Raw genomic sequence first — 24,970 nt, 5'->3', positions numbered from 1 at the left:
CAGTGTGGGGTTGTGTTTGTTGATGTCGATCACAGAGCACGGCGTGTTACAGCTGGGGGTGAAGCGTTTGTGCTCCGCTCCACGTAAAACACTCGCTGCCAATGGAACGTCCCGCCCAACGATGGGCGACCGGCACCCTGCGGGTGGCACGGTGAGACCGCGGGGACCCGCGGGGACACGCCACCCCACAGCCCGGCCACTGCGCCCGTGGGCCGCGGGGAGCTGTGACCGCGGTGTCCGGGTGCCGCGGGTGCGTGGCGGGGTGTGAGAGCGGGCGAGTGTGTGCATGTGCCCGTGCGGATGGGCATCTCCGCTCCGCCGTGGGACCCGCGTGGCCGTGATATCGGGGAAAGGGGGGATGTCACTGGGGTCACTCTGCCGCTAGTCGTCTTCCCGGTTCGCACCGCTGGTGTCCGGTGCCCGGTATCGCGCTCAGGGACCCGGCCTTGCGGGCCCGCCCCATCCTGTCCCGGAGGGAGGGCTCAGAGTGTGAGGGAGGCATGGAGAGGCGGAGGGAGGGATGGAGGAGGGCGAAGGGGCAGGCATGCTGCCCGTCGGTGCTCCCCGTTTTCCCCTCGCTCTGTTGCACCCGGCGCTCATCCTCCCGCCCATCTCATCGGGCAGGGAGCCAGGCCCGGAGCACCCCCAGACACTTCTCGCTGTGTCCAGTCCGGGATGCAGCTCCCTGGTCCCCGTCGGGGAGGAGGGTGAAGCGCCCCGGGAGGAGCCCCGAGCTCTCCCGACAGGACCGGCCCCGGGCCCCGCTCCCACTGCGCTCGCGGAAGGTCGCAGCTGCCGCTGGGGCTCCCGCAGCGCTCCCTTGAGAGGCCCCGCACCCGGTTCGGGCTAATAAAGTCAAACCGCAGAGCATCGCCACGGCCCCGCAGCCCGCCCGCCCTCTTGTGCTCTCCCGACCCTCGGGGCTCGCTCTCCGGTGCGGCCCGGGGTGCTCCGCGACAGGACTCTCAGGCGGCGCGGCCCGGGGCGGGGGGTCCCGGGGTGGCACCGGGGGGAGGCTGTGCTGTATCGTGCGACAGGGGACCGAGGCCGCCCGACGGCGCGGGGGTAGCACCAGCCACGCTCCCAGGGGGCGGCGGGTGCCCCTCGCCCCCGCCCCGGCCGCCTCCCGCCGCCGTCCCGCCGCGCCCGCTGCCGGGAGCCTTCGGGGCCCCGCGGGAGCGGGCGGCGCGTCCCCGTCCCCGTGCTCTGACGCGCGCTCCCGGGGCGGCGGGCGCGCCCCCGCCGCTATAACTGGCGTGCATGGAGTCGGGGCCGGCGCAGAGGAGCGGGCGGGCGATGGGAGACGCCGCTCCGGCGGGATAGAGGGGCGGAGACGGGGGCACCCCCGGGGCCCGGCCCGCCCGGGGCTTGCCGCGGGCCCGCACCGATGCTTGTGCACAGCTACCCGGGCATGGTGAGTGCGGGACGAGCACGGGTGAGGTGGGACGGGACGGGATGGGGAGTCGGAGGCTGGGGCCGGGGGTCCGTGCCCGCCTCACCGCTGCTGTTTTCGCCGCTGCAGGACCGCGCCGAGGGGCTGCCCGGGGCGCCGGCCGGGGCCCGCCTGCCGCAGCTGCCCTCGCTCAACCAGGCGCCCTATGGCTCGGCGCCGCCGCTCTGCCACACGCCCGCCGCCGACTTCCAGCCTCCCTACTTTCCCCCGCCGTACCCGCAGCCGCCGTTGCCCTACCCGCAGGGCCAGGAGCCCGCTTACCCTCACCTGGCGGACCCGTACGCGGCGCTCAGCCCTCTGCACCAGCATCAGCAGCCGGCTTGGCCCCCGCAGCGCGGCCGGCAGGACGAGCCGGGGCTGCTCTCGCAGACCCACCGGGCCCTGGGGCTCGACCCCCGCCGCGAGTACCCCTCCGTGCCTCGCCTGCTCCACGGGCTTCCCGACGGCGGCCACAGCCTGGCCGACGGCCCGCTGGGCCTCCACGGCCTCGGCCACCACGGCCTCGAGGACATCCAGGTACGAAGGGAGCACCGGGACGGTGCCCGGAGTGGGTTGGTTGCACGGGGATGGGGCTAGATCCCTCTGCGTGTGCGACCGGGGACTCCCGGCCGGGACGAGTCGGGTCCCACGGCATCCGTACCCCCGGGCAAGCAGAAACACCGGGCCGGAGATCCCCATTACTGGGGCTCGCTTGTGCCCTCAGAATTCCTTCTGGCCCCCGGGTGGATCGGGTCGCGGCCGCGCTGTCTCCGCGCCGCGAGCAGCCGGTGCCCGGAGCCAGCTGAAGTTTCTTTCCTCGGTGCTTTCAGGCCGTGGACGACGGCGGGATGAACCTGCTCGATCAGTCCGTCATCAAGAAAGGTAAGAGCGCGGCGGCTCAGCGGAAAGCGGTACCGGACCGGGCCCTGCTCCTGCCCTCGGAGTTCCCCAGCGTCGGGTCCCCCCGCGTCCGCCGTCCCGCGGGGCTGCCCCCCGCTCGTCGGGAAGGGCTCGCTGCTGTCCCCGGCGAGACCAAAACGAAAGCGGCGGATCCCGGCTGGCCAGCTCGCTGACCTGTCCCCCGGCCCGCTGCTCTCCCTCGGGCGTACCGCGGCCGCCGCTCCTTCCCGCTACCGAAGGGCCCGGACGGGCGAACCCTGCTGTCGGGGAGCTCCGGGGCCCACCCCGCCGGCGGCCGCGTAGGGTTTGCGTGGAAAGCCCGGGGATGCCCCGGCCGCGCTCGGCGACAGCTCCCGGTGCTCCGGGTCGGAGCCCCGAGCCTGGCGGCGCGGGAGGCAGCGCGGCTCGCGAACCGCTTCACACCGGCCCGGACCGCGGCGGATCGGGCCCGTTCGGCGGCGCTGGTACCGAGAGGAAGGACGCGTTTAACGGAGACGAGAAGTAGCGCGGCTTTGGGGCCGGTGCTGCCCGTCCTTGCAGCCGGGAGTGTCCCGACCTCGGTAAAACCCATGTCTGCGGAGACCGCCCCTCTGCCGCTCCAGAACCGGGGTTTCGCTCCGGGACAGGAGGGGAGGAACGGGGGTGTGGGCAGAGGGGTCTCCCGAGTCCGGTTCTGCCCCGCACGCTGACCAGTCCCCCACGTCCCAAAGAACCGGTGAGTAAAACAGCTCAACTCCCTAATATATTTCTGTACCAAACCTTCCGCCGAGGCGTTGCGAGAACGAGGAGGGGGCCCCGGGAGCTTCCAGCGCGGTGCTCGGGGAGATCCCTACTATGGAATATTCCAGCACTGCTTTTGGCTTCTCCCCGCGATTTTTTACAGAAATATGTGGATGGGAAGGACGCGTTTAACCGCCGACCCTCTTTGCGAACGGAACCACAACCACCGGGGAGGGTCGGTAACTTGGGCCGGTGCGTGCTACGGCCCCGCAGTCCCGGTGCTAGTCCCGGCCGTAGCCGATCCCCGATAACTGCACGAAAAATCGTGAGGTTCTTCCCCAGCTGCCACCGGTCGTTTCACAGGGGAAGCGGCGCTCCCGGTGCGCCGCAGCCCCTTTCCTTAGAAAAGGCTGTTCTATCAGCACGCGGCTTTCAGCGGGACAGTAATGACCCGCATTAATTGAGCTTTAATCAGAACGCTAGAGAGGCGTTTCATTAAACATTCGGGTGTGAGGAATGGTTGCAAGAATCTGAGAGGTGCGTGGGCTGGCACCGACCGTACCTTCGCGGCTTGGGCCAGGCAGGAGCACCCCGGAACCCCCGGGAAACACCTCGCAGTGAGGATGTTTGTCTGGAAGTTCGGTTGGAGTTAAAGTGGTTCGTTCGGGTTTTTCTTCTCTTTTTTTCCGAAAGCGCCATTACTTAGAATTTTTTTGTCTCCTGTCGGGAGGATTTGTCGTTGTTTAGTGCCTGGTTTTTGCCCTTGGAGATTCTCTCGTCCTCTAGTCTTGGAAAGAAAAAAAAAAAAAAGAAAAATAAAATTAAAATATCTCTTGCTGAGGGTGGGAATGGTGCAAAGAGCTCGACCACAATGCCTGTGCTCACGGACACTTGCTCCTCCACGCCCGTTCTTGTTTGGGAATTTTAAATTTGTTTTAATATTAATATATATTTCCATCCCTGTTTTTTCCTTCTTTTTTATTATTTAAATTTTTTTCTATTATTCTTCCTGTGTTTGGAGCGCGAAGTTCCGTGTCCGCTGGAGAAATCGATAAATCCAAAGCCAAGAGTGTGATTGTGGGGGGAATTGGGCAGCCACACTGGAAGCGGCGGGACGGAGCCAACCGCGGGTTCCTGGAAGCGGCGGCAGCAGCGGGGGCTCCGTCACCCACCCCGCTATCGGGGATCGGGAGAACGGGGACTGGAGCCGATGGCCACACTCCCCTTTCCATGCCCCTGGAAGTTCCCAACCGGCCGAGTTCAGCTCAAAAGAAATGTGAGGAATTATGGAAGCTGCAGCCGGGAATCTCGGATCAAACGCCTCTGCCCTCCACACGGCCCGGGGAATGAATTCCTTTACATTCGGCTTTATTTAATATTTTAGAATGCATAAAACGTGGTCGTTCTCACTCCTGGCTCTGTTAGCTCTGAGCTAACAGAGCCGAGCCCGGGTCCCCGAGAGTGAATGACACCCCAGGAACAATAAAATTAAATTAAAACAATCTGAGGCAGCTCCCGGAGGGTCCCGGGCAGAAAGTGCCGGAGGGGACGGCTGAACAGCAGGACTCGAGGATCCCCTCTCTGAAGGGAGCGAGGGTAAACCCTAAAAAGCGCAGTTTTGTCCTAAATCGCAGCGAGATCCCAAATACCGATTAATCCTGGAATACCTGACGGAATGGCCGTCAGACAGAAACCTGATAGAAATCTTTGCGTGTGAAAACAGATATATCTCTCCTAATTAGTTGCCGAGACCTGCTGTCCTGGTTCAAAAAAATATTAATCACCTGTCCCAAATCCCCAAATCTCCCTTTTAACTCCTGTCCTTGAAGTCGCATTTAGTCCCACATCAGAAAGAGCCCGGACCAGGAGGGAAGAGCTCGCATCCCCGCGCTGTCTCCGCAGCCTGTCCTGTCCCGTATCCCGGGATTTCGGGGCCATCCCCATGGATGGGGATCACTGCCGATGTCCCCCCGCACGGATGGACCCTGCCGCGGGCGCGGGGAAAATGCTGCTCTGTGCCTCGGAGCGCTATGTGGGAGCATCCCTGACTGCGTGTCTGTTTTCCCTCCTTTTCCTCCTGAAAAAAACTTCCACGGTTCCAGCCATTAATAAAATTCCAGGGATTTTGTGGGTATCTCGGAGACGCGGTGCATTGCCACCCTCTCCCCTCCAAGTGTTTTCTCGAGCCCGTAGCGCTCTGTCCCCTTGGCTGCAGGTAACCCCGAATTAAGCAGAGAGGAAAAGTGGGCATTCGCCTCAGCAAGGGCTCGGGGGACCGCCCCGGGACCCCCATCCCTCAGTCCCGGCGGTGGCTGCGCGGTGCCCGCATCGCTCCGGGGGGAGCCGGGTCCCGGCGGGTGCAGCCCAGGGAGGCAGATCCCGGCTGGAAACAGGCGTTCCGATACCCATTTCCACCGTTGCCTTCGGGACTGGCTCCGGTTCGTTATCACCGTGGTGATCCCTAGGGCTGGAGGCGCCGAGTGAGGCGGGGTACCGGGAAATCCCCGGTGAGAGGATCCAGTTTGGCTGTGGGGTGCGGTGTGTGAGCTGGGATTTCACTCGGAGCAGGGAGAGATCTGATAGCTCTGAAAAGCAGAGGATGCGTTTTCCCCCCCGCCTCGTGTTGTTGTAACAAACGGGACGATAGATTTTGTTCGGGAATTAAATGGATAAATTTTTGGATAGGGCAGCAGAACATTAATGGATATCTTGGACCTCTGTTTGTTCATTCTCCCTTTTTTCCCCAAAGTATTTCAGAAATTGTTTTCTATGTCTTTCTTTCGTTGTTGTTTTGTTTGTGGTTGGGTCTACTATTATTATTATTATTATTATTATTATTATTATTATTATTACTTTTCCTTCCAAATATTTATATAAGACCAGGGATACATTAGACTGGGAAAATATTAAAATTAGCTCAGGAAAAGTTTAGTTGGGGCTCTGGCTGCTTTAGTCTACAGCAGTTCAGGTATTTTCTTCTCCACTCACCTGCTTCCCTGTTGTTTAGATGCCCAGATCAGCTACCGAGGTCTGTCTGTGAGACCCTCCAGACATAAAAATCAGCATTAAAAATTCAGACATAAAACTCAGCAAGCCCTGAGCTCCTGGTGCAGGGTGCAACTTTCTGGTTATGAAATCAAGCATTAGGTCATTGTGCTCAGTAGCAAAAAATCCTGCAGCTTGGTTGTAAAAAAAGGAGGGGTTTTATTGCTTTCACATCCTTTTGGGATCAGCAGAAAGCTTCTGAGAGAGCCTTTTTATTACAAAAAAAAAAACGAATCTCTTTCCCTGGCACCGGGGACACACTGGGGTGCGGGAGCAGCCCGGGGTCCTGCCGGCGGTGGGCTGGAGTGAGCTGGAGCCCTGTGACAGAGGGAGCAGGGTGAGCCACAGGGCCTGGTGCACCCGCTCACGGGCACAAGTTTTGGCTGTGGCATTTTACAACCTGGAGTAGAGACAGAGCAGGGTGTGACCAGCATGGGCTCACACTGGCACCCAGGCGTGCACAGCACACATCCCCGGGCTCTGTACTGGGCCAGTGTGATCTGGTCCTGCCACCGTGCCTTGGGTTTGTGGATCTGGTGCTGCCACTGGTCCCTTGGTTTTGTGGATCTGCCTGCTGTTGCCGTCCCTCATGTTTGTGACTTGCTCCAATTTCCATCCGAGGCTTTCCAGCCGCTCCGAGGGGCAGTGCTAGCATTTCTGCTCAGGAATGTGGACCTGTTTGGCTGGATACTGGACAGACAGATGGAAAGCTGTGCCTCAGAGCCCACAGTCAGGAATATTGCAAGAAGTAGCTGTCACTACTAAGGAATGCGGCAGAGGAGGGAGATTAAGATTGAGATCCTCAGATCCACTCCCCACCGCATGCAAACTCCAGGTTTTGAAGCTTCTCAGCTTCTTCTCAAGCTGGTGGGACTGGGACATTGACATGATGGCAGCAGTGCCATTTCTCCTTTGTTTTGGTGCAAGGAGGAATTGAGCTGTAAGAAATGTAAGAAGCCAGATGTGGCAGGGAAAAAAAAGAAATCCTGAAAGAATGGTAGATTAGATAAACATCATTTCCTGTGACGAGCAAGGTAATAAATGAGATCATCCTGTAAAACACCTGGGGCTGCGAAGACACAGCTTTTATAGGACTGTCCAGGGCCGTGGGTGGAGGTACTTGGCTTCCAGTCAGCTGCAGGGTGCTGGGCTCGCTGGGGAGCCCTCCTAGCTCTCTCCAGCTTCATCTGCAGTAGTAGTTTGCCTGAGTAGGAAAAGGGGCTCACCTGGGACAAGCTGGGTCTTGACTGGAAGTTTTGCTGCCTTAGTGCTGCTCACGAATGCTTTAAAGTTTCGACAAGCCCTTGCACACACAGGGAGATAGAGCAGCGTTCCTCAAAACACAGTCACACCTCCCAGTCCCAGCGCTTCCCCCTCGTGCGCACAGGGTGCGCAGCAGGAACACCTACTAATCAAACAGAGAAACTTAAAAAGAAAGTTTTCACTCTGAACTACATCCAGATCACCATTCCTCCATTAAAATTATATTTTTAATGTCCTATAATTACACCAGGATAAGCCCAGGTGTGTGTTCATGTGAGATAACACACGCGGGTACTGGTGAACACACTGGGCTTTGTCTCAACCTCCCTAGTGCCTCCCAGGCATGTGTTATCTCCAAGTTTCATGTACCTTGTCATGACTTACTGTTTAATTAGATGTTTTTAAATTAATTTTTTTCTTTGTTAGAAATAAAGAGCAATTCTTAAAGGGTAGGTTCAGGAAAGCCAGCTTGGGTTGTTTCTTGGCATGTGGCTTGAGCCAAAGCAGCAGCACCTCTGCTTTGGGAGGGAGACCCCAGATGAGGCTTCTCCATGGACAGTACTGAGTGAGAAGCACAGACATGTTGGGCTTGCTCTGGAGAACCTTTCCCTTCATTCTGGGGGCTATGAGGCATTTTTGCAGTTTGATGGCCACTGTCACATCACTACCCTGGCTCCCACAGGGGTTACTTCATCCACAGGTGGATTGGCAGCCAGACAGCCTTGGCTAGGTGACATCTGTTGTGTTTGTCCCTGCAAAGGAAGAGGTGTCAAGATCTTAAATTGTGTGACAGCACAGGTACCTGCCTCACTGGGGTCCATCAGGACACACCCACAGCAGCACAGACAGAGGCAAGACCCATAGGGACCCATCTGTGTTACTCCAGCCCAGGGACACACTAAACCTGCAGCAGAGCAGAGGCAAACATGGACTATTCCTCCCAGTTTAATAATATTCCAAGATATATGATCTTAGGAAAAAAAAATGTTTGCAATCTCTCTTAATTATTCAAAGAGCCTAAATGAGGTTCTCTGAAGTCCTAGACTAGCACTCTAACCACTAAACCATCCCACCCTTTCCTGTGTGATCCAGGGAATTACTCATTCTTGCTGTCCTTCCATTTGTTTGTTTATTTTAATTCTTAATGGAGGAACTAATTAGCAAATCTGGATGTGATGCTTGGAGCTGCTGCGTGCTCTGCTCTCATCTCCCTGGCCTGTCCCCAACCCAGTTTCGCCGTGCCTGGGTATTGCCTTCCCTTTGGTGAGAAGTGTTGTGGTTTGGGTAGAAAGGGCAGAGAAGCACATGGGAGTGAGAGGTAATTGCTAGAAACGAGCCCAAGGTACCCATTGCAATTAAACAGCTCCAAAACACAGCATGGCAGGAGCTTGGGGTTTGGAGCAGGATGAGGGGAGCCGGGAGCAGGTTCACCTTTGTGGCTTAAAAATCCACCGCAGTGTCTGTGGTGCATGCTTGGGATTCCAGGCGGGCTGAGTCTCCCCACCCTCTGTCAGGCATTTATCTGGCATCAGTCACCAGAGTGCCGAGGCGCCAGGGAGCGAGGGATTGGGTCAGGCCCTGTTCCCTCCGGACTGGTCAGACAGGTCCCAGGGAACAAGTGGTGTCCCCAGGGCTTGCTGGGAGCCCCAAGGTGTCCACACACGGGAGAAAGCAGAGCCACCATCCCAGGGCTGGAGAGGTGCAAGCACGGGATCTCATCTTAGGGAGGTTTCCAGCGCAATATCCCAGTTAGCAAGAGATGGGGCAGCCATTGAAAAGCCATCACCACAGGTATTGTCAGGCAGTGTATTGTCTCACCAATACAACCCAGGGCATCTGAGCAAGGAAAAGGAAAAGCTGTTTTTGCTGTGACAGTGGGTGAGCAGTGCCTGTCCCGAGAGTGATCCCTGGACAAGCTGGCAGCTCCAGAGGAGCCGCTGAACCGAGAGATTCGTGTTGCTGCGGTCAGACCCATACTAAAACCCCGCCAGCTTGCCAGGCTGGCAGTGAGCTCAGTATGAAGGGAAAATTTTTTTCTATTATTATTCATGTCTAATCTTTACTGAATGGTCTTTCGCCCTTCAACAACCTGAACAGATTTAACAAATTGACAGGAACATCGCAGCAGCTTCCATGGGATCGGCCACCGCAATGTCACAGCTTTGTTCTCCCCTTTCAGCTTATGGAGATCCCAGCCACACAAATTCATCTATAGGGAATACAGGGAAAATCTCTCATGCATATCATTGTGAAATGGATTAAACTGTTTAAACACATAAAGATCTCATAGACTGAGTGCCAAAGTGTTTGTGCTGCTGAAGGAGTAAAGTTGGGGTGGTTGATGCTACAGACAGAGTTGTGGAGTGTGTGGGACTGGGAGCCCTTGCTGCAGCACAGCCAGGGGTGACACTGGATGGGGAACTTCCCTTGGTGTCAGCATAGAGCAGTGTGGGTTTCCAATTTCTCTGGCTTAAATCCTCTGGCTCTCTAGCCTCCTGTTTCTAAACCTGCTTGGTTTGTGCTGTGAAACATGAATTCTATACGGGCAGAATTTGAACTGAATTTTAAATAATTATTCAGTAATTGAACTGAAATTGAAATAGTTAATTTTCTAATGTAGATATGGAAGGGCATGGCTGCCGACTCAGAAAAAGTAATTTAGAATGAAGGGGGAGGGAAATAATGTGAATTACCAGACTAAGCTGACTTCTCCAATGAAGTTGCTGCATTGGGGTGGAAATATCTCCAAACCAGGAAATATCTCCAAACACTTAGTCACTCAAAAGCAGAACTCAAATAATTTTCCTTCATTCCCTTCAAAGGTTCAGATACCTGAGTTTTACTGTTTAGGGGGGACATTTTAATCATTGATGTTTGGTGCTTTCCAGTGAAGTGTTTCTGCGGTTACTGCTCAGGCTGTGACATCAGGGCTCCCCAAACAGCAGGATTCACTCCATGAAATGAAGCATGGAAAGGAAATGTGGGAACTCACCACAAATTAATTGTGAGCAGTTTCCAAAAAACGGAGAAACTATTCTGAACAACAGCATATCTGAGAATGGTGAAGCAGGAAAATGCACTAGCTGAAATTATCAATTGCAAAGCACTTTCTAATCCCAGTCCCAAGTCCTGCAGGAGCACAGGGTCTGAGTAAATTTTAATATTATATCAGCTGGCCATTCCTATCAAAGCACAACGTACTCAGCAGGGACCATGTTAACCACACCAATTGTACCCATGAATTTGGGGTAGTCTGACCCTTCTTGCTCCAGTGATCCATCCCAAAGCTCCCCAGGAGACACCTGCAGTGACACATGGTTGGGGTTTCACTGGGTCAAACAGAGGTACAGAATGAAAAATGGAATTAATATCACATGGCAACTTCATATTTCTTTCCCAACCCGGTGAATAGATTTGCATGGGAAACAAAATGTTAAATATAGGAGTTTTGCATAGGCATGGGACCTCTCCTGATTAGGTTTCTCATGGGAATAGTTTGAGGTTGTATACCTGCTCTCTTCCAAGGGTCCGAGATTAATTTCCCTATCAGAACTCAGCGATCTCGAAAATCCACCGATAAAACTAAGATTCTTTCCATCCTTCCATTTGAAAAGGCCAATGATGGTGGTTCCTAGAGAGGCTCTTTGACAAGGGGACTTGGTTCAGGTTGTGCATTCAAGATAAAGAGAGTACCTGTATAATCCCCTCTGGGAAGAGAGGATAATTACAGAGTTCGAGTTTGAAATACAGCTGATGGCTCTGACCTCCTTCCCTGGACCACCAATAAATACCTCTCTGCTGAAACATCAGGAAATTGGAGCAGCTGAACTCTGCAGTACCTTCTCCCTGAAAAGGGCTTTTAAAGGGACGGCGGGAGCAGCTGCCCCTGGCTCATACCCACATCCAGATATATTTTTTATATGTATCTCCATCTTAGAATTTACATCAGAGACATTCAAATGAAGGTTAGATGAGCTCACTGACAGCTCTTCCCAGAAGACAACAGCAATCCCTCAGCTCTCTGCAGCACTTTCATCAGGGGCCGCACACCAATATCCATCAGCCCGAGCTTCTCCCCGCTGCTGGCCCGAGGCGGCTCAGATCAGCGGGACCCCCGGGCAGGGAACAAACCGGGGGGTTTGGGGCTGTCATCGCTGCACCTGCAGAGTCGTGGAACCAAAATCTCGGCACCTGAGGCAGGTTTGGAGGGTGCAGGTGTCCCCTTGCCGGGCAGCACGGCTCAGGTCTCTGTCCCGCAGTGACGCCCGAGGCAGCCGAGGTGACCGGGGCACGGTCCTGGAGAGGGACGGGGCTGAGAGGCTTTGGTGGGGGGCTGGAGACAGCGCTGTTGTGGCTGAAGATGAGCGATTGCTTTGTCCCAGGTTGTCTCCTAAGGCGATTCACTGATACCTCTTTAAAATGCAACCTCAACAGTAGAGCACTCCCACTTTTAAAGGGATGTTGCAATAAAAGCTCCGATATCCAGGGATTCCGCCTTACCGAAGAAGAGAATTTACCTGTAGTTTATCTGGGGAGAGAAGAAAACAGACTTGCAAGACGAGCAGCGGTTTGCGTGTTCCCTCTCGACCTGTTTTTCCCCTCACAGCACCCCGAGCTCCAGCTGGAAATGGAACAGAACAAATAACACTACGGTAAGCAACTCAGTTCCCAAGTACCACAAATTTTCCTGTTTACAAATCATTTTGCAAGCAGGCAGCACATTTCTCCTATGGAAACGAGTCAATACTTCGTATTTTTCTCTTCTTGTAGGGAAAATTTCTTTTCCCTTAGACCGAAAAGTCGCTGGTTTGCTGCCAGCCCTGAGCACGGACACCGACTCCCGCAGCTCCCGGCAATCCCCGCACCAGACTGAGCCGGGCTGCAGCTGCACCTTCTTCACTGAATATTTACATATCAAAGTGTCCATTTCCAGGAATCACAATGGTGATTTCACCCACAAACTTTGGTGAACAAAGATGTAGAAGGAGAAGGAATGCAGGAGCTAAGGGATGGAGCACCCTCAGCCCGGACCATGCGGGAGAGGGAGGATGAGGAAGCAGAGGCGCAGGACTGCCGATCGGTTCATGCTGGATTTCACTGGGCAAAAGTAGGAAATCCTCCAAGGTTTTCCAGTTAAAAGCCTTTGAAGAATGGGTTTGTTTTGCTCCTTCCTGGAACTTAAAAGCCACAGGATCTACCTCAGCAAGCTGGAACAGAAGTGGCAGAAACTTTGTGCTTTCTTTTGGGACACTTTGAAGGCATGAGGCTCCTTATTCCATTCACTGGAATCACAGCCGAGCAATTCATTCAGCCATGTTTATATCTTTCTCCCAGCTGTCTCCCAAAAGACCCTCTGGGAGACAAGGCTGTGACATCCCATCCCACCTGCAGCATCGCTGGAGGTATCAGGACTCCTGTTGTTCATGGGAATTGTCTTTGACTTTTGTCTTTTTGCCATTGACTGCCTGCTCCAAGGGGCATCATCACATCCTGTGCTCAGGTGCTGGACCGACTCCTCCTGGCTGCATTCAGCACCTAAGGACTTCTCTCCTGGAGAAATTTCTCACCAGAGATTAACTGGCAAGTTTTAATTTGGTATCACAGCATCCTTCCCAGGTAGACATTATTATATTATCATCTGAAATTTGTTCCTGGAGACAGTCAAGCCCAAACTGGGATAGTGGCTCGTCCTGTGTCATAACACAATTCTGCTCTGGCAGTGCCAGACACAAGGACATAACCCCAGGCTGGCAGGGTGTTCTCCAGCTCAGGAAAGTCCAGGGATAAAGCCCTTGGTGTTTCAGACACCAGGACTAGTTTGAAATCACTCTCCCTCTGCATCAGGGTTTTTTTGAGCCACAGAAAATGCAGTTGTGGAGGTTCATCATCTGACAGTTACACCAGGGTACGTTAAAAAGGCAAACCAGAGCTGACTCAACACAAAAGGCTCCTCAGATGGGAGATCACAAACTTTGTGGTTCACAGGGAAGATGAAGTCACGTGTACCTGCTACAAGCACAGAGGCAAGCAACTTACGTGGGAGTTTGGGTCTCTCCACTGCTGCTCGCACACACCTGGAATATGATGGATTGCAAGTGGCACCTGCCCTGTGAGGTTCAAGGCTGGAGTGAGAGGCTGAGTCTGATGAAAACACCTCCTGTGAGGTGTACAGAAGAAATGAGGATCATTTTCCTTACCACACTCAGCAAGATTCTGCTGTATGCCTGTTACTGCCATGCTGACCTTCTCCAAATCACCACCACAGCACCAGGAGCCAAGCTGATGTGGTGACAAACAGCTCGATTTCACAGCTTCTTACAGAAAATCCAGAGATATGGAAACAGAAGCTGTACATAGTCAGCCTGTAGCCCAGCACTTCCCAACACTTGGGCAATAGCTGAAAGCCTGGATTGCTTAGAAAGGCATTCCCACAGACTGGAATTGCACACACACAGATCATGCCCATGTACCTGAGCTGTGGTAAATCATTTAACTTGCTGTGTGCCTCAATTTTCCCCAGCTGCACTAAGGAGCTGGCTTGAGTCAGGAGTGAGTTAATGGCTTTGGTGGCTGGTGCTGTACCAGCACTGGGCTGAGGATCAGCAACGCGTGAAGCCCTTTGAGGTCTGCCAGCATAACTTTATTCCAAAATATGTTTTCCCTTTCAGATCTGACCCCTCTGACCCATGCCAGTGCTTACCTGTGTCCAGCCCACCTGCAGCATCCCCAAGGCAGGTTAAAATGCTTCACAGGGGCTTTAGTTTTTGAAATCTGCAGCCAAGCTCACCTGGATTTGCTGATTTAGAAGTAGCAGGGTTAATCTGAATAAACAACACTTGCATGGGAAAAACCCTCTCAGGAATGCCAGGCAGTTTAGGAAAAGAGAAAAAAAACCCAAAAATCTTTAGGAGGACAGAGTGAAGCAATCAAGCATCAATAAATCATAATTGATATATAACAAGAACAGATAACAAAGAGGACTTGCACTCCCCAGGAGTGCTCTGAGCACCTGTTAAAGGTCTGAGGTCTCCTTCTACCCCTTTCTTTGGCTGAATCAACCCAAACTCCCATTTGTGCCCTGCCATTTATAGCTTCCTGGGGTGGGACAGGGTGACCCAGGGGTACCCCATCCCACTGACCAGGCAGGGCTGGAGGGGTGCTTGTTTGGGCACCAGCATCCAACCCTTCCTCACCAGCCTTTGTAGCATGTTGGTCTGTCACTGTATGCACGAGCACCTCTGGGATGAGTTTCTGCTGAGAAGCGCATCTTCCATGGTCAGGGGTGGAACCTGAGCCTGCCCAAGCTCCTGCCAGGGGGATGAGCTAGGGGAGAGCTGGGTCACTGCGGGAAAGGTGATATCCTACCCTGCAAAAACGAGTGTCAAATGAGTGCAGTGACGTGATGTGGCGTTTCTATCCCCAGCTGCAAAGCACCACATGGGTATCAGGTCCTTCGCTCGGGCACAATGACACTGCAGGCCCCCCACTCATGTTGGGGCTGTTCAGAGCCTCAAACCTCATCCTGCAGACCCATCACCGCTCCAAAGGGTCGCTGCTCTGCAACGTAGCTGGGATGAGCCCTCGGCAGGAGGCAGCGGGAGCAGCACTGAGTGCTTCCTGGCTGGGCTTGGAAGGGCGCAGGGGGTCGGCGCTGGGGCGTTGGGCTGTCGGCCGCGTGCTGGGCGCCCGCACCGCTCTCATGCTTCCTTCTTGTCTGCAGGCTGGCTCAGGTGCTCCGATCACCTGCTGCTTGCGGGAACAGGAAAGCAGCAACTGAAGATCGAGGGGGACTTTTGGTTTACTCAGATGACAAGAGACAATTTTGGTTCCCCAAAAGCCAAGGAAACAAAGCTGTCAGGCTTTAATGGTAGCTTGTCTCCCTCCTGCAGCATGTTTATGGGCAAACAAGCTGCAGATCAGACCAGGCAAACAGCAGCAGGTGAGGCTCAATAACAATAATTCATGATTAATGGCGAATGTGGCTTTGTTTATTCTTGTTGTATTGAGGCAACGCTGTCTAATGGATGAAGCACTGCTGCAGGACTCCGGGGCCCGGCTCAGCTCCCAGCACTGCCGCCTGCTCCGTCCCTCCCTCCCATCCTGTGTGCCCCTTGAGGGCACAAACTCTACGTGACACAGGAGCCCTGTCCCACGCCTGCATGTGCCCAAAGTGATGGGGTTGTGGCCTTGGCTGAGGCTTCAAGCCAGAAGAGCAATGCCAAAATCCACGCTCAGTGCTGGTGCCTGCCTGGTTTGCTTGTGGCACAGAACTGGGCTTTACCCTTCACAGCAGTGGGCTGCAGGGCACAGCTTTCCAGGGCTTTGTTTCTGACAGTAGCATCATTCCTAAAACCTCCAGTATGTGTTTGCCGAGTGTTGTGTCTCCATGCTGCACATCAACACCATCCTTGCCTCCCTGTCACTGCCTGTGGGGTGACTGGCTAACACAGAGTTTTGTCCAATCGTTCTCCAGCCCAGCTTTCCATAGGCTCCAGTGTTAAGCCACACTGGTACCAGCTGGGTTTGCCTCCTCCCCAGCTGCCGTGTGCCATGGATGTGTGGTGAGGCACGATCCCTCTCCCTGCATGGCTCTGCTGTCCCTCGGGTGCACAGGTCCCCGGCCACGCATGCGGCTTGAGCGCAGCCACGGCATGAATGCAGGCATGCACGGATGTATCCAAATATAATCCAGTTTACAGAGCACAGCAGTTGTGATACTACAAGCAACACCTGCTCTCCAGGGGTGTCTGGTTTGGGGGTGGCCTTTCTGCAGCAGAACCCAATCGCTGGGACCCTGCAGGGCCTCCCTCCTCAGCAGCTCTGCACGGATATTTGCAAACCATGCTCTGACTTTTGATTTTAAGGGATCCCCTAGAGACTAACCTAACCTGTTCTGGGACTGTGGAAGAAAGCTTTGAAGCTGCTCCTTCTGAATAATTCTGGTTTCCTATGTCTCAGGGGGATGTTCCTGTGTGTGTTCTGCTCTGAGCCAACCTCAGTCATGGCAAACACTGACCACAGGCTCCAGCAGGGCACTGGTGCATCCCACCCTTTGCTCCCTGACTTTGTGCAAGTTTTGTGCTGGGAGGAAACTTCATGTCTTTCAGCTCCTTTCCATTCATCCCTTAGTCTTAAAACATGAGTCATTTTTATGTAGCATGTGATGATTTTTATTGCCATGCTAGCAAGTCGTTGAGCTGGATTTACAATATGCTGATTGTAAACACCCCCTCATAGGTCCAGTCCATGTACCCTCCCTGATTAATCTTGGGGCTTTTGTTTCATTTTGGGCATATGTATTTCCTTTATAAACCATGTCATTCACTGCTGCATTACTTGCAGGAACCATCTGACTGTGGAACAGACATTCCTGAAGAAGCACAAAGAATGCCAGGGCTGAAATGATCTTTGAATTCTTTCAAAACCTGTTTTTTTTCCCCCCTGAGTTAAATTGGTTATTAATTTCAGAGCATAAAAGCCAAAGAGATTCAATACAAGTCTCAGTCACAATTTTAACTTATAAACCTTTATTGTATCTAAGAACACTTCTTATGGAATGACAAATGGGAAAACTGAGCCCCTTTGTCCCAGTGTGATGCTGTAGGCCCAATGAGATGCTGCAGTAACCAGTGCCTGCCTAACCCTGTGTTAATTGACTTTTTCCCATTAAGCAAAGGGAAGTTTGTGCTGGATTAATTGGGTTTGATCTTCTCAAGCTTCCTTTAAGCCAGGGATGATGAAAGTTTAGGGCTGTGGCTATTTGTGGGGCTAATCCCAGAACTGAAGGCAAAGAAACTCCTTCCCCTGGTTCCCATGGGCATATCATGGAAGCACAGCTCTTGGCCAGCCCAGCAGCTCCTGGATTTGGGACAGGAAATGGTGGTGTTGGCTCAGGTGGTTGATTTCTGCCCAGAGGGATGCAGCATGTGCTGGCACAGAGCTGGGCTGCAGCTGAAATCCCTGGAGAGGATTGGCATCCTTGTCAGCAGGACCAGCCATGTTTTGCCCGGTCACCCACCTCCACAGAGCACCCAGAGGGGACAGGGAGGGCAGCTGGTCACATGTCCAGCCAGCGATGCTGCAGACAATCCTCAGCCTTCCAGAAAACCAGCCCAAACCTTGGCTTTAATTACAGCTGGCCTGGGAGGTGTGGGAACGCAGGCGAGGGCAGCGTACAGACTTCTTCCTTTCCTTTAACCTTTATTTAGTTTGGTTTCATCACCCCACCTCGCTTCTCTCATTGAGGAAAATAAGGAACTAATTAGACATCCCAGCATCTGTGCTGCTGCCTAGAGAGTCTGGTCTCTCAGCCATGGTCTCCTCTTCTCTCCCTCTTCCTTGTCTCCAGTGCCCATCCCCTCGAAGGCCAATGGCACCACCATCTCCACGCTGTCCATGAACAAAGACGGCCTGATTGGAGGGGTCACGAACCCCAATGAGGTTTTCTGCTCCGTGCCCGGGCGCCTCTCTCTCCTCAGCTCCACTTCCAAGTACAAGGTGACGGTCGGGGAGGTGCAGAGGAGGCTCTCGCCCCCCGAGTGTCTCAACGCCTCTCTCCTCGGCGGGGTGCTCCGCAGGTAAGCTGCCCCAAGAGCCCCAAGATCTGTGTTCAGCAGCAGCTCTTACCTCAGATAAAGAGATGAGAAATTCTGGTGTGTGGTACATTAAGGAATAGTATTTTTACTGCTTTTTCTTCTTTCAAACCTCAAACCTTAAACTAGGATTATGGTTATTTTCACATGAATTACATGGAAATTTATTTTCCCTCTTTGTTTTCTCTTTTCAGAGCCAAATCAAAAAATGGAGGCCGGTGTTTAAGGGAGAGGTTAGAGAAAATTGGACTAAATCTACCTGCAGGAAGGCGCAAAGCTGCCAACGTCACCCTGCTCACATCCCTTGTGGAAGGTAAGAGTCTCTCCCTGCTCCCATGGAGGGTGGAGTGCTGAAACTTCCAACCCCTTAATTTCCAGCTTTCCACAAACCAGAACACTTAAAATACAGAGTGGTCATCACTGAATGAGCATGTCAATGTCCCTGGGTAAGTCTCCACACTGATTCAAGGATGTGTCCTTTTAAATGAGCAGACTCTTGGGAAGGCAGTGAGCAGAATGCAAATGAAACAAAGACAGCAAATGTCCAAGAAAATGTCCAAGCATGGCTGCCCTGCCTAAGGTAGGAGGTTGGAATTGGATGATCCTTAAGGTCTCTTCCAACCCAAACCATTCTAGAACTCTATGCTTCCATGTCTGTTTTCCAAAACTCAGCCATTTCTGTTGGATCAGATGTGGCCCATGGAAAAGGCATCCTCACAGATGCCAAGCAGGACTGTGAGCATCCTTCTGGCTGGAGCTCAGGTATCCCTCATTTCTTTGAGCTGGTTTTAATAGTTGGGTCACAGACACCAAACACACAACAAAGCCTGAATAAAGCTGCCAAGAATTTCCCAGCTGCTCTGCATCCCTGTGAGGCCACCTATGGCACAGCGGAGCTTTCGACCACACCACCCTTGGGTGGCATCCCAAGCTCAGGTCCGTATCATGGTGCCTGTAAAAAGGAAATGCCCCATATGTAAGTCCTTCCCTCCTCCAGGAAATGAGTGAGACACCATGGAGATGTCAAACTGCTCTGAGGTTTTGCAGGTGGAGCTCAGGTGTGTAGCAGCCACCCTCAGAGCTATGGAAAAGGTGCTGCCCTGGCAGGCAGAGCCCTGCCCAGACATGTGAGGTGCCCCTGCCTAATTCAGTTACTTCCTCCCCTCCTACTTCTCTCCACCATGGAAATGATGATGTTGCCTCTGCATCCTGGGAGAAAAGCACACAGGGATGCAAACAAATGGAATGACAGCTCTGCCCCCTCTGAGCTCAGGAATCCATTGTGTCCATGCCTGCGCGGTGCAGGCAGCTGCCTGAGGATCCTGAATAGAAAATCATCTCCATTGTCGACAGCAAATTAAATGACCTGCTTCATTAGGCGGAGGTTGTTACTCAGGGCAGTTGGTTCGTGCTGAATGAAAGGCTGATTTCCATGAAAATAAAAGAAAGAAAAGAGAAGGAAAGAAAGGAAGGAAGAAATGTACAGTTTGATTTCAAGTGGCTGCTGATGTTTTGGTTTCTGCTTCCCAGTCATAGCAAATAGGAGTGATGCCATGTGTCTTTGATGGATATAATTTCCTCCTGCTTGTAAGCATGATGAAAGCAGGGGATGTTCCACCCAGAGGAAGGTGGCACACACAAACTGGCTTGTGCCCCTCTGGCCCAAACACACTCTTTCCTGAACGTTTGCTGATTTGGCTTAATTTGTTTTCTCCCCTCTGCCTTCCTAAATTCTAATTATTTAAAAGAACCAGTGTCTGTGTTTGAGTGCTAATGGAATACTTTTTTTTACACCAACCCACAGCCACTCATACAGAAGGGGAGGATGTTCCTGGAGAACCCAGGGAGCACCAGGTAGAAACAGCTCTCTTGGGAGTCCTCACCACATATACCAAGCACTCACCCTCCCTTGGGCAAGACAGCACCTCCAGCCTGGACCCAGGGGAGCAGCAGGGCTGTATTTCCTCTCCAGAAACATCCCTAAGCTCTTGGAAGGAGGTTTGCACTCAGCCAGGCTCTTGCTGCCCCCCTGCCCACCATGGCCCTCTGTGCAATCTCCTGCAGCCTCTCCTCCTCAAGATCTGGCTCAATGTGTCTTTAACACTAAAGCCAGAGTGCCCTGTCCCCCCTGGCATCTCTCTAATCCAGGATCCAAATTGCCTTCAAAAACATTAAAATGTGCAGCCACTCACACACTCATGGAAGAAATTATATCCTGGCTCCAGCCCTGGCTCTGATCATGAGGTCACTCAGCTCTTTATTATTATCCCAGTGTCAGTTTTTCAGCAGTTTTTCCTTTCTGACTGTTTTTTAACGCATAAACAACTGCAATTCTGATTCTTTAGGTTTACCTTATTTGCTCTTTCCCTGGAGGAGGAGATGAAGTGGGAAGTACTGTTGTTATGTGGGAAGCAGAGACACTTTCCTGTAACAGGGGTCCACAGACTGAGCTCCAGGAGCCAGGCAGGCTGGGATGGGATCTGGGTTAATGCTATTAGGATGGATGGCCTAATACGTGTGAGCAGCAGGGGGGCAAGGCAAATTAGCTCTGCCTGCCCGACTGGGATTTCGGGTGTTGGGGATGATCAATTGCCATCAGCTCTGATTATTTCCACGGGGATGCCTGAAGATGGATCAATTCCATCAATGGGTGGGCATTTCCACGGAGTGATGGATACGCTGCCTGCACGTCCAGCCTGAGGGCCCTCGGGCACTGTGGGGGATGTAACCCCCTTCCTCCTGCCCCTTCCTCCTGCCCTGCCTTGTCCAGCAGTCACGAGGCTGAGGTCACTCTTTGACCCTCTGGTCTCCCTTTCAATCTCTTCTCAGTTTGGAGAGGCCAAGCAGGAAATTTGTGAAGAAGTAGGGAAAGATGCAGCAGGGGATGTTCCCAAGTAAGAAACACCTCTGCTATTCTTCCTTTTGCAGCAGGTGCCCAGAGTCACACCTCATCCTGCTCCAAGGCCAGCAGTGTCTTGATGCTTTTGTAAAAGGTAGTAAAGGAAGAATGCAGCTGCTGTTTAGAGCTGACACTGGCTCACTTGGCCCACACAGACTAATTGCCTTACAGATAGGAATAAGAAACTCAGTGGTGTTTCTGCAGCAAGAGATGAAGGTGGGGAGAGCTCTTGGGTGGCCACTGAGATAGGGAAGGGCCCCAGTCCTACCAGAACTGAGTCCCAACAGTGAGATGGCTAAAGCTCTGCAGTAGTTCCCAGTTCCCTGTCACACTGATGTTGGCACAGTGCTGATGTTCCTCTGTCCTCTCGCAGGTGAAGCTATTCACCTGGCTCGGGATTTTGGCTACGTCTGCGAAACCGAGTTTCCGGCCAAGGCGGCGGCAGAGTACCTGTGCAGGCAGCACTCCGACCCCACGGAGCTCCACACCAGGAAAAACATGCTGCTGGCTACCAAGTGAGTACAGAGGGCAACAAGCCACTGGTGCATTCGGTATCTGCAGCCTGGGAGGGCAGCATTAGCCCCCAAACTTTGCTCTTCTGTGGGGAAGAAATGGGCTCACACTGCAGGAAGGTGTCCAGAAGGGGTAACGGCCTGCACAGATTGAAGGGTTTGCTCCTGCACGGGAGAGGATAACCCAGCCCCGGGGAGCGTTTTGGAACTGCCTCATGTGCCCTTTCAAAGCTGGAGCAGCAGCAGTGGCTCCAGTTCTGCACTCAGGGGCTTTTTCCAGGCTAAAGCCAAAAATCTCCCAGTGGAGAAGTGGGAAGCAGGAAAGGAACCCCAAAATACACCCAGAGAAGTTGTGGATGCCCCATGCCTGAAAGCATTTAATACTGGGTTGGATGAAGTTCTGAGCAACCTGGTGTCCACACCAGAGGGTTTGGAACTGGATGATCTTTTAGCTCCCTTCCAACCTAAACTGTTCTATGATTCCATGACTGTGTCCTGCAGCTCTCCACATGCACACTAGTGACCAAACCTCTCTTTTTCAGGCAAATTTGCAAGGAGTTTGCAGACCTGATAGCCCAGGATCGCTCTCCGCTGGGGAACAGCCGCCCCTCACTCATCCTGGAGCCTGGAGTCCAGAGCTGTTTGACTCATTTCAGCCTAATAACCCATGGCTTCGGGGGCCCGGCCATCTGTGCCGCCCTCACTGCCTTCCAGAACTACCTGGTAGAGTCCCTCAAAGGGCTGGATAAAATATTCATGAACAGCACAGGGAACGGGCACACGACCGGGGACTCCAAAGCATCAGACAAAGAGGTGAAGCATCGGAAATAACAGCGCTGCCTCCCCCAGTGGGAGCTTTCCCTGGGCACCAGCGATGGCTCCAGGGGGAAGGATGACCCAGTGCACTGTTTTCTAAACTGCTGACTTCAAACATGTGAGGAAACTCAAAGCAAACAAAGAAAAGACAGGGAAAAAAAAGACTTAAAGAATTTAAGAAGAAAACAGTGCTAATGAACGTAGTGAGATTGAGAGAAGCCAGGCTGACGGCTTTGGGGTTTTGCCTTTTTTTTTTTTTTTTTTTTTTTGTAACATGGATGGAAGAAGCCAAGTCATGTGCAATTTGATTTTATTTTGCTTTTAAAGAAACCCCTAGTGAAATCCTTATGTGCTCGAGGAATTTGTTCCAACTGAAAAACTGAGAGGAAAGAGCAAAAGCCTCATCAGTGCAAGACCCAGAGCAGGAGGAGCAGGAGCAGCCGAGGGCAGGGGGACGGAACCCTGGCTCTACCTGGATTTATCTGCTGGGTTTGAGGCAAACACACAGGAAACCTTCCCATTTCCTCACCCACAGCCCAGCCCTGATGCCAGGCCAAGGAAAATTGCTGGCAGAACTGCTGTGGATTTAAAGCAGATCCAGGCTTTGTTTACAGCTTCAAAGTGAGACTCACTGTGGATTTTCCCGTGGGCTGAGGAGCCCCAAGCCACTGCACGAGGCAGGAACAACCACACAGCTGATGAGTCCCAGGGCAGGACTGAGGGGAGTCCCCCTGACTGCTGCCCTCCTGGCTGGGGATAAGGCAGGTGAAGTTAAACCCAGGACTAAATAAAACTCCACAACCTACAGATAACAGCACACAAGTTTCTAAAATTAGTAATAATAACAGTAAATAAAGCACAAGGAGCAGAACTTGAACTAGGCCAAACTGAACTGCTAAATCTGTATATATTTATTTATGTGTAATTAAAATCTGAAAGTTTTAAAATGTCCAGTGCAAGTTATTTATATCAAATTGAGTTGGGTTTTTTGTTTTAGTTTTTTTTGTTTGTTTGTTTTGGGTTGGGTTTTTTCTTTTGAAAGATGAAAATCTTTGGATTTTTTGCCATTAGAAATGGGAATGAAGTTTTGGATCCACCAAACCGTAGCATGGACAAGCTAGGCTGTGATGATGATAACTCTAGAAGTTCTGCAGGATTTTGTACTTGCTGTTGTTTCTCTTAATGCTGCAATAGATGTACAACACCCACACTACAATGTCATTCTCATTCTCTTAATAAACCTCTTTTTATTTGAAGAAAGCACCTCCATCATCTTTGTGAGAAGGATCCTTTGCCTCTGTGGTTGTAGCTTAAAAGGGATTAAATAATTTGTTACATGGAAATTATATAAGATTGCATAGATTTAAGAAAGAATTCTCCAGTTTCATGGCTGGGGGTTGAGTGCTGCCACAAACAGAGCTCAGGAGCTGGTGTTCCTGCCCAGAGTCCCCAGCCCTCGTGCTGAGCCAACTGGCGCCAGTGGAGATGAATGAGTTTGCTGATGCTTCAGAACTACTCAGGGTAGTCAAATCTAAACCTGTCCGTGAGGAGCTGCAGAAAGACCTCATGGTATCAGTAATAAAACAGAAGATAAAATAGCCCCACTGATCTCCAGGCAATGAAGCTCCAAATTAGTTGTGTTTGTGGCGTCACCATGAGCAGGAGTCTGCAGCAGCACCTCGTACTCCCAGAGCTTAGAAATAAACATGATGGGAACGGTCAGGAAAAGGATTAACAAAGCAAAAACCAGATTATGTCGCATGACATCTGTGTGCTTGCCCTGTATTGCTCTGTCCTGAATGGCACTTACAGATCTGGTAAAATCCAGCTGGTAAATCCATGGGGAACTCAGGCGGGAGCAACTCCCATGCAAGGCAGGACCAAGGGCTGGACCAAGGAGGAAGCACACGTGCAGGATGTGACAGAGGTGTGGAAAACAATGGGATAAAAGAACACAAACAGGGAAAGATGACACCAAACCAAGAGACTGGACACCCATGAAATGGTCAGAAAGCAGGTTTAAGTAAGTTTTACCTGCCTCAGGTAAGAAGCTGTAACTTTTCATGGGAACAGATGTAAAAATGACTTTTGACACAATGGAAGAGGGTGATTTTAGGAAGCCTCCTTGCTGTCTTCACTACACATCCTTGCTCCTCACATCCTTGCTTCTCTGGAGGTGCAGAATAGGCTGATGGTAATAGAGAGAAAACCTCAAACAGACCCGAAAGAGGTTTGAAACACAAACCTCCGGTTCAGGAAAATGTGAAAGGAAACATTTAATGTCTTAATAGAATCTGTGGGGATGGCTCAGCGTCAGAAACTTGAATCTAAATATTCCCTTCAAAGCTTAGAGAGGCATGTAAATTTGGAATCGGATTGGAAACGTCCCTTGGTATGAGGTTTGTGAAAGCAAAGACCTAAATGACGGGCTCTGCAGGTCTGGTTTTGCTCTGGACCTTCCCAAAGCAAGAACCAAGAAACAAGGAGGAGTCGGGGAGCAGAATGGAAATACTACACATCACATCAGAGGCTTGTTTACACTTCAAAGTCAGTTTGGATAATGCAGGGTGTGAGCCAAAAGCACAAAAATTATTCCTATTTAAAATAATTCCAAAGTAGGAGCACCCTGTTCTGCATCAGCATAATCCACATTTAAATAGATTATGATAAAGGAGAGTAAGGTGCTTTTGTGCTACAATACAGGTTTCCCTACATAGGGTTATTTAGGATAACTATCCTGAAATAATTCCATTTGCAGACATCCTCTGGTGCACGGTATCTGAGCAGCGCA

At 52.3% G+C, this 24,970-nt stretch overlaps 1 protein-coding gene across 2 annotated transcripts; it reads left to right on the top strand.

Moving 5' to 3' along the window:
- The first annotated feature begins 1,266 nt into the window (after positions 1 to 1,266).
- Positions 1,267 to 23,435, top strand: TFAP2E (transcription factor AP-2 epsilon). Of its 2 annotated transcripts, XM_058856707.1 has the most exons (8): positions 1,267 to 1,414; positions 1,523 to 1,969; positions 2,263 to 2,314; positions 15,081 to 15,299; positions 17,709 to 17,937; positions 18,147 to 18,265; positions 21,225 to 21,366; positions 21,906 to 23,435. In XM_058856707.1, exons 1-8 carry the CDS (start codon positions 1,388 to 1,390, stop codon positions 22,192 to 22,194), a joined length of 1,524 nt encoding a protein of 507 aa, XP_058712690.1. In that variant the 5' UTR covers positions 1,267 to 1,387; the 3' UTR covers positions 22,195 to 23,435. The 2 variants fall into 2 exon arrangements, with proteins under 2 accessions (XP_058712690.1, XP_058712691.1); XM_058856708.1 differs by lacking the exon at positions 15,081 to 15,299.
- The last annotated feature ends 1,535 nt before the right edge of the window (positions 23,436 to 24,970 follow it).

Source organism: Poecile atricapillus, chromosome 24 (genome assembly GCF_030490865.1).
Source record: "Poecile atricapillus isolate bPoeAtr1 chromosome 24, bPoeAtr1.hap1, whole genome shotgun sequence".
Classification (NCBI taxonomy): Eukaryota; Metazoa; Chordata; class Aves; order Passeriformes; family Paridae; genus Poecile; species Poecile atricapillus.
The sequence above is the reverse complement of the archived record's forward strand: the minus strand, read 5'-3'. Positions and strand labels throughout refer to the sequence as shown.

Coding starts and splice junctions, on each gene's coding strand:
- TFAP2E (XM_058856707.1), top strand. CDS start 1,388: ATGCTTGTGCACAGCTACCCGGGCATG. Junction 1,415..1,522: donor TGCACAGCTACCCGGGCATG/GTGAGTGCGGGA, acceptor TCGCCGCTGCAG/GACCGCGCCGAGGGGCTGCC. Junction 1,970..2,262: donor ACGGCCTCGAGGACATCCAG/GTACGAAGGGAG, acceptor CGGTGCTTTCAG/GCCGTGGACGACGGCGGGAT.